General features: G+C 43.5%; 1 protein-coding gene across 1 annotated transcript; it reads right to left on the reverse strand.

The window, feature by feature from the left end:
* Positions 1 to 2,800: 2,800 nt before the first annotated feature.
* On the reverse strand, positions 2,801 to 12,496 carry znf207b (zinc finger protein 207, b). Its single transcript, XM_015954436.3, has 10 exons — positions 12,322 to 12,496; positions 11,791 to 11,917; positions 11,545 to 11,683; positions 11,112 to 11,291; positions 10,401 to 10,476; positions 10,195 to 10,256; positions 9,230 to 9,369; positions 7,369 to 7,608; positions 6,841 to 6,997; positions 2,801 to 3,571 (listed from the first exon to the last, which is right to left on the reverse strand). The coding sequence occupies exons 1-10, from the start codon at positions 12,360 to 12,362 to the stop codon at positions 3,420 to 3,422; spliced, it is 1,314 nt and encodes a 437-aa protein (XP_015809922.1). The 5' UTR covers positions 12,363 to 12,496; the 3' UTR covers positions 2,801 to 3,419.
* Between the last annotated feature and the right edge of the window lie 827 nt (positions 12,497 to 13,323).

A 13,323-nucleotide genomic window follows, 5' to 3' on the forward strand; every position in this document is an offset into this window, starting at 1 on the left:
AGACAAAAACCCAGCTGGACCTCCTGAGGGTGTGGACATTCTCTGAACCACCACCTGAGAATTCAGCATGAGCCTCAACAGGAACTCGGATTCCTTCTACTTACCATGTTAGCTGATGTCGGACCAGACAGGACCCGTGTGAAGGGATTCAAACTTCACACACGTTTCAGTCTGTTTTCAGTAAAGCCAATACAGTTGGAGAAAATTATTAGCAACCCCATGAATATTTCACTATTCTGTCCTAAGTGACGTTAACCACAGAACTAACTTATTTTACTTTTCCACACAGCAAACCTACCACGGTAAAAATGATTAACCGCCATAATAACTGAGCTTTTTTATGTGCTCTGGCACAAATCACGTACCGGTTACTTAAGTTTCTAAAAACGAGTTACAATGAGGTTTTTCTGAATGGGTTAGGGTCACCGAGAAAGCAGCGGGCCTAATTTTTAATAAACCGGGTTTGTTGAGGTACAAACTTATCACCTTTTTAAGTTTCAAAAACTAAAGTGAGATGTATCATGAGAAACTAAACTAGGGATGTGTCCCGACAACAACTGCCAAGACACGAGGGAAGAACTCGGACAAGCTGGGAACTTGAGTCTCTAAGACGACGATCAGTGGAACTCAGGAATAGTCGGACAGGATTCAGTCAGACAACTCCAATTCTGTACAGGAGAAGCATTTGGGACAACCTGGAAGAAAAGGTACTGTATACTGGAGGTATGAGGAAACTGGAGCGTTTTGACCCGAGACACCGCTGCTGAAAATCACTGCTACCACAGCAAAACACGGAGGCGGATGTATCATGCTGTAGGGATACTCCAGTAACTGGGACTGATGACCAGCCTGCCCAAAGGTCCAACTTAAACCTAACTGGAAATCTTTGAGATGACAATGAGACTAAGTTCTCACCAAAAGGCCATCAAATCAGAGCAGTGTTGTAAAAGAACAGGCTGGGATTCCTCAGGATAGTGTTGGGAAACTAAACGACTACAGGAAAGATCTCACAGCTTAGCTTTACTGTGCGGGTCATAATTTTGACCGTGGTAGATTGTGTGGAATAATCGGTTCTGTGGTGAAGTACCGCAGTGATCCAAAAATGAAACCGACGTGAGAAGAAGCCATGTTCACGCTGCCGTTTCACCACTTGGGGAAATGCATTTAAACATTGTGATCGGAGAGGGGCTAATAATTTTATCCTGAACCGTCTCAGTGAAACAACATACTTTAGCTAACACATGATAGTTGGCCTAGCATCCATCTGCACGAGACAGATCCACACTGGAATGAACATCAGGTACTTACAGGGTTTAACTGACCTGTCATGCCAGCTGACTGGGTTTTAAGGCTGAAAAGCTCATATGGATGGGCTACAGACAACAAAAACAAATGCAGAGCAGTAAGTGATTCAGCCAGACAACACTAATACCTACAAGCACTTCCTGCATGACTTTCTAACACGTTTGTGTTTCTGTTGACTTGACTATCCTTGGAGATCGTCTTCTACAGAACAATCTCCTCCACAGGGACATGGAGGATGACGCTGATGACTGACAGATGGTAATAAAAATGATGAATAAAATGTAAAATCACCCAACAATAAAAGACTGGCACCGCAGAGGAGAAAAACCAAAACACCCTTTTGGTTAACTCCAACCTGGATGTGCCTGTAAGGAGCTCCTAGGCAAAGCTCCAGCCTCTAGCTCGTTTTGCGTCAATCACAAGGAAAATGAACTGTAAAAATGACGCTTTTCAAAAAATTAAAGAATCAGAAGCTCCGGTTTGAATTCAAACCTGCTGTATTGTTGGGCGAGTTTTGATTTTCTCTCATTGTAGCATTCATGCATGTTGGAGAGCTGTGTACGTCCTCTGGGATGCATCTCAACGAAGACTAAACTTTAACTTAAAATCCATTTCATCAGTCCCGGTTGGGGTTTATGCTTATATCATTTAGGAAAATGTCAAATTTACCCCCAAATTCCACTACCTCCGCTCCGCTCCGCTCCGGCACGAACGCCGGAGCGAAATCGGTCCCGTTGTAGCCAATCAGAGCAATTCCACTACTGCGGCAGTGCGGCGCTGTGCGCCGCCCTCTGTTCCGGCAAAAATAGGATCGATCCTATTTTTGCCGGACGCCGGAGCACCTCCGCAGTAAATGGACAGGAATCACAACCGGCCAACAGGAAAAGGAGCAAGCACAACTTCTGTTATTTCACAATAAATCGATAAACAAAAAGGCGTTTTTTTGTTTCATATGCACAGGTTTAACAACTTTTAACAACTATCAATGGCGGCTGAACTTTAAATGCACAAAAGTAAGCCATAAATACAGTTTCCACTATCAAAGTAGTCACACTTTGTTGATCCAAACACTGCTGATCTCTCAACACAAATGATGGGCAGATTAAACAGTTCATGCCGATGCTTCTCCCACACAACGGGTGTTTGGATCTAACTTCCGCGTTTATTGCTCGGACTGTATCGCAAGATCTCGAAAATCCCGCGCATGCTTGTTTGCCCACCTCAGGTCTCCGCACCGGAGCGGAGCCGTTGTAGAGCGGGTACCAGTATAATTTGAGTTCGGAAGTGAGCGGCTGCGGAAGTCGGTTGCGGACCGGAGCGGAGGTAGTGGAATTTGGGGGTTATTCTGAACATATAGAAGAAAATGGGCGGTGGATGAGGAACAAAAAAAAAACAAAAAAACAGACCTAATGAAATCCTGTCACTGAACAGCGTAAAAGTTCACCACCAGTACAAACCTTTGACTCACCTCCACGCGTGTCAGGAAAAACCAGCATTAGATTTCAAGATGGATTTTATTACAACAGATTGATAAAACATTACAAAGGATGCATACAAGTGTGTGTTTGACCAGGAAATTTAAAAACAACCCTGAAAAAAGAATAAAGCTAGAAACTGATGAGCGATTTTACTTAGTAGGAATCATCACCACTGAGACCCTCACCAACCAAAGTTGGGGACGAATGTCCAACAGCACCTGTGTGTGCTGTGAGGGCCTCAATCAGTCTAGCAAAGACATCAAATGAATCAAATGTTCACAAGAGAAACTTGCCTTTGTAAGGGGGTTGGTATGTTCATGTAACTCCAGCAGCCTCAAAAGAAATACGAATCATTTTTACACACTTCACCTCTATGAACCTGAGTGAAACCTATGGGGGAAAAAATATATCCTCACATGTGATCAAGCAACACCGAAAAGCTGTTAGGTATCAATGTGGTGTTTCATCCGTCTCCCATTTAACAAGTTACGATTAATGTCCATGCGTTTTAACAGACTGTGTTTGTCTTCACCACCTCTGGTCTTACTGCTCTTTGCTTGCAGCTAGGTTTGAAAAAGCACATGGGTGAGAGAAAGGTGTTAACCTCAAACCTAATGGGGTGGCTGCTTTGCTTCTTCAGTAGCGTCCAGCCGGAGACATGACGGGCGGCCTCATACCCATTGGAGGTCCTCCCTGGTAAGGGGGCACCATAGGAGGACCTTGCCCATATGGAGGCATCCCCCCAGGCATGTAGCCTGGCATGCCCTGAGGGGGGGCACCGTACTGACCTGCATGGGACAGAGAAGGAGAGCAGATGTTGGACAGCAAATGTAGAAAACAAGTTAGCTTAAAACATTGTTTCCATGCCGCTTAACAACATCAACGTTGAATAGTTACAAACATACCTGCAAACTCAGAAGATTTGAAAAAAGCGACGAGTAAAATCAAACACCCCCCCACCACGTTTACTCTGAACTCAACAACCAAAAGAAGAAGTATGACGAGCCTCTGGGGAAAATCTTTAAAGGCTTAAAGGAGGCAAATCAGCTAAAGTCTCAAGAGGAATCCTCCCTCCTTCCTCCGATCGATTCTCAAAGTGACTGAAACCCAGCAGACCCCCAACTAAAATCTACATGATTCACGTAGGGCTGAAACGATTCCTCGAGTACCTCGAATAATTCGAGTACAAAAAATCCTCGAGTCTAATTCTCTGCCTCGAGGCTTCGTTTAATTCATGTTTAATTCATGGCTTTGCAATCGCCCGGGGTCATGTTTCACCCGGACCGAAATAAGTGGCGCACATACACACTGCACTGAATGCACACGCGAGTAGCGAACGCAACTTAACTTTCTCTTAAGCCATGGCGGACAACGTAGACCCCGGTGGAGTGCGAAAGACAGAAAATATCAAAGGTGTGGGACCATTTTTCACGTCGTAAGGCGGAAAACGTAGTCCAGTGTAAAAACTGTAAAATGGATTTAGCCTACCACAACACCACATCCTCCGTGCTGCAGCACCTGACCAGGAAACATCCACATGTAAATGTCTCTTCTGCAAGCGGACTCGGAGCCTCTACATGATAATGCATTTTAGCCTGTATTTCTATATATTCTGCAGACGCTGTGCGACTTTTTAGTTTGTAGCACTCAGTTTCAGCTCACACCGTACGTCTGGTAGCAACACGTCGGTCTTAAAATGTCCTAAAAATAGCAGTTTTTACAACACGTCGGACTTTTTACTGTGTTGTTATTGATGTCCGTTGTCCCTCGGGATCGCTGCAGGAGGACGCGGGTATTTATGAGAGTGGTGGAGGAAAACAAAAGAAAGTAAATAAATGTTGTGTGATCAGTATAATTCGACATAACCACGGCAAACATGCTTTCTCGACAATCCTTGTTAGTGTGAGGAAAAAAAGTGTAGAAATTAAAACGGACGTGTGTTAATAGGGAAACAGCTGGCGAGCCATGTTTGCGCATGCGCCGTGGGCGGTTCTGGTGCTGTTTGGGCCGCTCTCATTCGTTTACTGTGAAGTAAAGTTGAAGTGCTGAAGTTTTGAAAACTAATTTAGAATAAAACTTGAAGAATAACTGGCAATTGCTCATTTTAAGAGGTCTTTCATATTTTATAACATGCTGTTTGATATAATGGTTTACAAACGCAAAAGGGTCATTTATTAGAGTACTCAATTAATCGATAAAATATTCGATAGAGTACTCGATTACAAAAACATTCGATAGCTGCAGCCCTAGATTCACGTGAACACCATATTCGGCTTCAAAAATGGTGATTTTTGCCAAGAAGTGACAAATTTGCAGGTATGTATAAATCATTTGTGGAAATTTAAAAAAACAAACAAGGTGGTTCTCTCGCATTTGTCTAAAATCCTCCACCAATAACACGACTGACCAAAAGCAGCTATTGGACTATCCGAATGTCAAGTCTCGCTGCACCTCCACTCTTCCCTGGGTCCTTCACTCTTTACACACTCGTGCATTTACCAACAGAACACCGCTGGTGTGAGAGGTTCTCCGCTCAGTAAGATCAGAGACGGAGAAACAACTGCTTCCACGCTAACTTCAGGACTAACTACCAGAGTCCCAATAAGGAAAAACACCATTTGAAGTCACAGACAACAAAAGACACTTGGACCTAGAAAACAGCGACTGGTGTTTAGTGCAGTATCGTTTTGTCCGATGCCGCGGGTTTCCGGGTCCGGCAGAAGCGTCCCAGGGACAATACCCGAGAGGAGGGCTGAGTGTTCCGTGACCGTGTTTGCATTTATAGCCTAGCTTAGGGCTGCTCAATTAATCGAATTTTAATCACGATTACGATCTGAGTTTTGAACAATTATAAAAAACAAAACAAGCCGATTATTTGCTCCTCCCGCTCGCGCTGCCCTGAGTTGCAAATGAAGCGCTCCTCCACAGTGTTGCCAACTTAGCGACTTTGACGCTATTTCTAACAGCTTCTCAGACCCCCTTCTTGACTTTTTAAATCTTAAAAGTACCTAGCGAACATCTCAGAACATCTCTGGTAACCCTTAGCTACTTTCTGGATAACTGTCGTCGACATTTCCTGCAGGTTAGCTAAACGCTCCGCCTGCACTCCGGACCGTTCTTCACAACATTAGGAAAGGGAATGATGTAGTGATGTGTCGGTCGCTACAGAAACAGCTCTCGAAGCCGGCTCCTTGTTGGATTAACCAGAGTGAGTGACACACACACCGCACCTGCGGACTCCTGAGCCGCTAAAAACAGCTAAATGTGTGCGTGCGGCGTGCTAAACACACGTGCAGCTTGCCCGATTGCTGTGAGACCAGGTGGGGGGGTGCAGCTGTGGTTGGGACAATTATTACATTAACTGATGGACTTGTAAATAAATAGTTTATAAATAAGGTAGATTAAGTTCCTCACGCTGATAAATAATAACTAATCTCTCTGAGGACACGGTGCTAGTGCACTCTCCTACAGCACCTTGACACGACTAAATAAATGTTATGCAACATTTTGTGAAAATCAATTTATTTACATTTATTTGTTATAAATGCCACTGTATAATTCTTGCTGTCAGTATTTGCAGGATATTGGTATTTAGGTCTGTACTGGTTAGACTTAAATGAGTTAAACCAAGGTCTACAGCCCTTGGGTCATAAACTATGAGCTATAAGTATATTGGTCTCTTTATCCTGGGAATCAGGAGTTATTTTAATGATCATCTTGTTTCTTATTTTTGTCCTGATTGTGCCCTGAGCAGTTTTATGACAGAATAAAAACAAATAAAATCAACATAAATTGAAAAATCGTCCTAAATAATCGTGATCTCAATTTCAGTCACCATAATCGTGATTATTGTTTTTGCCATAATCGAGCAGCCCTAACCTAGCTTGTTACAGATTTGCTTTAACGGTTAAAAAAAAAGAGCGCATCCTTTGTGACGGGTTTTCTAAAATAAAAGCAGTTCATGAGAAACTTTGCCAACTCTACAGACAAAAACACTGGCCACCTTTCGGCTCAGCTGTGTGTCGGTTATGTTCCAGAGACGGATCAACTCTCTCACCATGTAGGGGATGCCTCATGCCAGGCTGCTGCGGTGGCAGGCCCTGCTGTGGGGGCATTATGCTACCTACAGCTGCCACTTGGGGGGCAGCAGCATGGGCCTGACCAGGCCTGGGTATGAGACGCTGGTAGCGAGGTAGCTGAGCCTTCATCTCCTCCTGGATACAGAGACAACACACAAAGCAAAGACTCAGTCGACAGAAACTCCGTTATCCTTCTGTCAGTACACAGAAACACTCACAAAAAGGTCGAGGCAATGGGTACCAATGTTGGCATGTCCCGATTTCACACGGAGGATATTCAAGTTCAGTATCATCCTTCAACATCACCACAGAAAACAAACTACTCAGTGGTGTTCATGAAATCCCCCCTAAGTGCTCCACTTTACTTCCGACCCTGACCAGTGTGTTTTTATGCTGCTAGCCTTCTGGTCAGAGGCAGCAGCCACCTGTCACCAACATCACTGGACATACTATATGAATCATTACTTACTGTGAAAAGGTCAAAACAGAAAGCTCAGGCAACTTACCAGTGAGATATCCTCATCAGGGTGGATCAACTTACTAGTTGCACTCGTGGTTGTGAGGGTGGCAGGCTTACTGGTCACTGTGGCCGGGGGTTTGGCCACAGTGCTGCTAGAGGGATTAGAAGAAGAAGTGGAAGAGGAAGAGGAGACAGAGGGCTGGGTGTAGGCGGGGAATGTGACTTTGGGAGGGTCAGAGGAGGCGACTGTGCTGGAAGCTGCGGCTCCTGGGACATTCTGTTGGGCCTGTGCAGAGAAACACAACAGGTGACGGTTCTGTACTGGTGCCGCCACACACCGCCAACATGCAGAACAACTTCATCCGTCAGAAACAAAATGCATCATTGCATTTCAAGATCGTAGCCAACAGATCTCCATTTGTACTTTGTTCTGTTTTCCAAAACTAAACTTTAAACATAGTTCTGTGAATTTAAAATCCTGAACATCTTAAATGTAGGACAACAAATCAACTAAAGACTTGATTCACTTCAGAGGGTCATGGGCCATCTTTCAGGGGAGGTCATGTGGAACAAACGACAACATACAAAGCATTTCAAAGCTAAACGAGCCAATTTCTTACAAGAGGTGACCAATGATGGACACTAAAGCCGGGCGTACACTGTGCGACTTTTTCACTTTTTTGAGCCGATTTTCCAGTCGTGCGAGAATCCACGACATCGGGGCGAGTTTTGCGCCGAGCGGTCGTGTAGTGTACAGGGGGTTACGAGAGGCGATTAACACCACGTGACCAGCTGCCGATCAGCAGTCGTGAGGTCGCACGGACTTTTGGTGTGTTTAAAATTTTGCTCGTCCCTCGTGAGGGTATCGCACTGTTGAAGCGGCGCTGCGAGCAGCTGCGACCCAAAAAGTATCAGAACCGCTCACGGCGCATGCGCAATCCTGCATCAACGCCGCTCGCCATTTCCCTAATAACACACGTTGTTCATTTTTATTTCTACACGTTTTTTTACTCACAAAGATTGTCAAGAAAGCGTGTTTGTCGTGTTCATGTCAAATTAAACTGATCACAAAACACAGATTTACTTTCTTTATTTCGTTTTCCTCATCCAACCCCCATAAATCCCTGTGTGTCCTCCTGCAGCACTCCCGAAGGACAACAGGCAAAACAAGACAAAAACGTCTGACGTGTGGAGTAAAAACTGCTATTTTTAGGGCCGACATGTTGCTACCAGACGTACAGTGTGAGCAGTCAGGTCGCATCCAAGAACTGGGTCGTGCAGTGTGAGCACCTGACTCGTGAGATCTGCTCTGCGAGGAAGTCGTACAGTTTGAGCTGAAGCTGAACGCTGCAAGTGAAAAAGTCGCACAGTGTACGCCCGGCTTGACCCCTTCTTGTGCCTCGTGTTTGTTCACTCTTAAAGCGCATGCAGCTATAAAGCTCACAGCTCTCAGATGTATGCTCACAAGGCAGATGCTGTTAGCTACCCAGCTTAATTAGGCACCAACAATTCACAGCCAAAATGATTATGCACCATGCAGCTGCCACAGTCGCAGCGCCGTCTGTGAGCGTACTTGGGGCGAGTTAGCAAAGGGAGGTTGGGAGGAGGCAGACTGAAGGTCTGCAGGTGGAGAGGACACGCCAGAGCCCATCTGCAGCATGACGACAAGGAGATCACAGGATTGGCATGAAACACGTCCACATGAACTATCCCAAACTAAAATCCAACGGTGGCATGATTAAGATGATGAGTGGGGCTGAGGTAAGGAAAAAACAGGTTTGATCTCTGTAAACCCAACAGGTGGTATAGTTCATTAAATAATGGTCTTTAGGACATCTGGAGACAACGTTTGTAAAGCTAGTGTGTGTGTGTGTGTGTGTGTGTGTGTGTGTGTGCACGATGCCAACCTGTGCTGCACTGGGAAACAGAGGCTTGTTAACAGCAGGCTGAGCCATTGGTCCTGCTGGTCGGCTGGGCATTGGTCCTGCTGCGGGGGCCGGAGCAAGGTGGGGCATTCCCGGTCTTGGAGCCATGTGAGGTGGCATTCCTGAAAGACCAGTCACAGTTAGGAAACATTCTTCTATTAAAACTTGGACAGAACGCACAAAATAAATCCATTTACAGAATGGAACTAAAGATCCCTATAATTAAAGTGGACAATTCAGCCATTTTGGATTACTCGTTCCTAAACAGCCTCCACAGGAACAGACCTGCAGCACTGAGGAGCTGACAACTACTCGTTTAAAACCGATCTAATGCACTACACGCCGGCTAAAGCGGTTCATGAGAAGCTAATTTATGCATAAAGTTTGCATGACACATTCCTGAGCGCAGCCACTGCTGCAGCTAACTGTTCCTATGAGGATGGGTCAAATGCACAGATGTAATTTAGCCACTGTGTGAGGACTACGTTATTTGGGCTACAACGTAAGCTGCGGGACGTGACTCTTGCACACGGACGTGCTAAAACTTGGTGACATTTACCTGTGAAACGTGGTAAATGATGGAAATGAAAATGTTTGTGAAATAAATTTTGCACTAAATTGTGAAGATTGGAGCCAATTTACGGTGGCAAAACTACACTCTGACCATAGCTGCACTTAGACGAGCGTTAGCGGTGAGTCCATGAAGGCTCAGCGATACTGTGACGTAGATCTGTCAGGATTTTCTAATCACAGTTTGAGTCTATTTTCTATCAGAAGCTAATGCAGGAGACAGGTGTAGGAGACCATTTTCGTGTTCAGCCTGCATAAAAATCTCAGAGGGCCGATTATAATCAGAAAGTTAAAAAATGTTTTCAATGTTTTATAATTTTAGACAAAGGTAAAAAAAAAAAAAAACAATTGTTCTCTTCAAAGTAACCAGAACCCACCTGGAGGAATAGCGGGCATCCCAGGCATCATGGGAGGCATCATCCCTCCCATTGGCATCATGCTGCAAATGAGAATCAGCTTTAAGTTTACTGGTTGCAGTTTGACCACCGAGCTGGGAAACTCATGAATGATTATCATTAAGTTAATAGTAAATAACTTTAATGTCACTGAATTAGAAAAAGTAGAAGCATGAATGAATTCTTACGCCGGTGGCATTCCGGGCATTGCAGGGGGCATGCCATGCATCATGGGAGGAACGCCCGGCATCATGGGAGGCATTCCTGGAACAACAGGAAGCATGGACTCACTTGCTGTCGCACACCTGCATTATTGCATTATTTAAAAGTTGAAAAGACCTTTTAAATTCTAAAATTTATCAAAGTTATGATGTTAGATGCATGAAAGTTCGTTTTTATTTTATTCTTTCTAACACAGTTTAGAATCGTTTTAATTACTTAATGAAAGATAACTGCATCCAGGTAACTAGGTGCAACGTGGATGTCCATGTTTATTTTGTCTTTCAGGTTCTAAATGTTTGGATCATCAGCATAATAAAGCAGCTTGGAATTCATGAGTTGGACGTGGATCTGAATACAGAAGAGATGCTCACAGGCTGACATCCACTACAAATAACCACGTCATGGTTCTATTAACACATTTATCCCAGTTTAAAATTCTAGATAACTGGTAACACAAATTCAGTGACCAGTGTTTGCTTCGTCTTATCCCACAGCATTTCGCTTGATCATCAACTTGGTAACTTTCCTGTTTAAAAATTTATTCTTTAGGAATTTTCAACTTGGATCATGAAGCAATTCATGACTAAATCCACCCGCATCTTCCCAAGAGTACACATTGTTCCTTTCAAAATAATAAAACATAAATTTCCATCTTTTGCCATTGACGGAGTCCTTGCCTTGATATCCTGCAGGAGGTATTCCTGGTGCACCAGCCACAGGAGGCATCCCAGGTTGGGTCATTGGGGTAACATAGCCTGGCTGAGGCTGAACAGCAGCAACGTGCTGAGTTGATGGTCCTGCTTCATCGTCATCGTCGTCATCATCAGAGTCATCCTGATTTTTCTTTTTCTGACTCTCTGAAAAAGTAGCATAGCAATAGTAGCAACAACGCAAAACTTGAATACACAAAGATATTTCATATCGGTGCACAGTAATAAAAATAAAATAAACAAATGTTGTAGTGCTTAGAAAAATCCTGCAATAAAGTGATGTGCATCAATTCTGCTCAAACTGATAGATTACATAAATTCATATAGAAACGTTTTTGTCATTTTACTTGCCTTCTTACTGATACCACACACACACACACACACACACACACGAACTTACCTTGTGATTTCTGTTCCAATGTTCTTCTCCGTTCCTGCATATCTTTCTCTGGTATTCCTTCCATGCCATAAATCTCCAGCTCTATGTCAGTTCTCCCAGGAATTGCGTTTGGTACACTGTCGATTGTCTCTTTGTGTACCTGTTACACAAAGTGTCAGTTCAGATCATTGTGTGATCGACAAAAAGGACCATCTTTACTCGTTATGCTTTTTTATGTCAATTTATAGAAAAGAACATCAACCGTACCTGCATGCAGTGAATAGCCAATCCGGGCCCTGTGTATAATTTCTTGTGACAAATGTGGCATTTAAAATGCTTTGCCTTCTGATGCTGTATGAGGATTTTTTCATCATCAAAGTCTCGATTGCAGTACCTTAATGAAGTTGAGGAATGTTCTTACAAATTCAAAAAAAGACCTGAAAATCCCAATCAAACCAGATCAGAGCGTTTGCTTCCTAGATTACATAAAGGCTACTGCTGTGCTAATCCATGGTTAGCAGATTAGCTAACATCGGGAAGTACCGTTAGAAAGGCTAAACATTCATACAAATAAAACAAACATTGCCACACAAAAACACTCGACATCGAACATTTTACAAATATCAAATACATTTGGCCGTTAATAACATCAGCGTTTTAGGGTAATATTATCCACTCGTTAAACTAGCATTAGCATAGATGATAAAAGAAGAGCGGCGAGGATGCTAGGCCTCGTTTTGGAAAGCTAACATGTAGCCCTCCTTCAACTGCGTTTCACCGCTAATTTAAAAAGGATACCAGCACCATGGTTTCATCTGCTTCTTCTTCTTTCGCCCCATTGTGTGGAAAGCTGGAAAAGATCTCGAATAACACAAAGTCTTAGTCTTATTATCTGTTTGACAACAGCATGCTGCTATGACGGACAAGAACGAAAATGGCGCATGGTTAGAGGAGGAAGTAGTATCGGCTGCAGCATCATGAACACGCCACGCCCATTGTTTTAGGATCTGGCTGGAATAAAAATCAACTAGGCTACTCATAAAAATCCCAATTTCTTGTATACTTACCTTGTTTTACCCTGTCAATTCAAGTGTTTTGTGGAACAGTTATAAACACATGGACATCTTGCCTGTTGCAGATAGCTGAACAATCAAAGTTTTAAGAAAAATTTTAGCAGGGGCGGATTTAGCAATTTGGGGGCCCAAGGCAAGCAAAGACATGAGGACCTCCACAGCTGTTGTTCTGATTTTTTTTTTAATTCTTACTACAAAAAGGTAAAACTTCTTCACTGGTCCAGTCTTGGATGGCACTGATGTCAAGAATCTCTGGAACTGCATGTGAATGGAAAAAAGAATGTGTTTAACAAATGTAATTAGCATAAAATCATTTGATTTGTACAAAAATAATGACATTCATGTTTGTATTGATTTATTGCCCACCCACCTATTCTCTTCGCTTTCATTTTTTCTGGTGAAACACCACTATCTTGTGCCTTAGTTGGTCTGCTTTCACTAAAGGAAGCAATAAAACAAGACAAAATGGTTAAATATGGAGATACAGGAAAAAAATTGCATAACCATGTCAAAGTTACCATTTTCTACCTTTGCTTTTATTTTCCTTCTCTCTCTCTTCTGAGTCTTGCCTTGAATGCTTTGTTTCTTTCTCTCCTCCTCTGCTCCTTTAATCATCTTGTTTCTCTCCTTTCCCTGTTTCTTGAGCTTTGTAGATTGTTTCTTCTCATCTCCTCCTCTGCTCCTCTCCTCTCCTGCTGCATCACCGCAACTTGAGCTTCCAGCAACA

Source organism: Nothobranchius furzeri, chromosome 7 (assembly GCF_043380555.1).
Source record: "Nothobranchius furzeri strain GRZ-AD chromosome 7, NfurGRZ-RIMD1, whole genome shotgun sequence".
Classification (NCBI taxonomy): Eukaryota; Metazoa; Chordata; class Actinopteri; order Cyprinodontiformes; family Nothobranchiidae; genus Nothobranchius; species Nothobranchius furzeri.

Bases quoted from the DNA above. Each gene is read 5' to 3' on its own strand.
- znf207b (XM_015954436.3), bottom strand. From the start codon at position 12,362: ATGGGGCGAAAGAAGAAGAAGCAGATGAAACCATGGTGCTG. The intron at 11,918-12,321 runs GTATCCTTTTTA...AACTTCATTAAG, and splicing joins CAGATGAAACCATGGTGCTG to GTACTGCAATCGAGACTTTG. The intron at 9,370-10,194 runs GTGGGTTCTGGT...CTGGTCTTTCAG, and splicing joins GATGCCCGCTATTCCTCCAG to GAATGCCACCTCACATGGCT.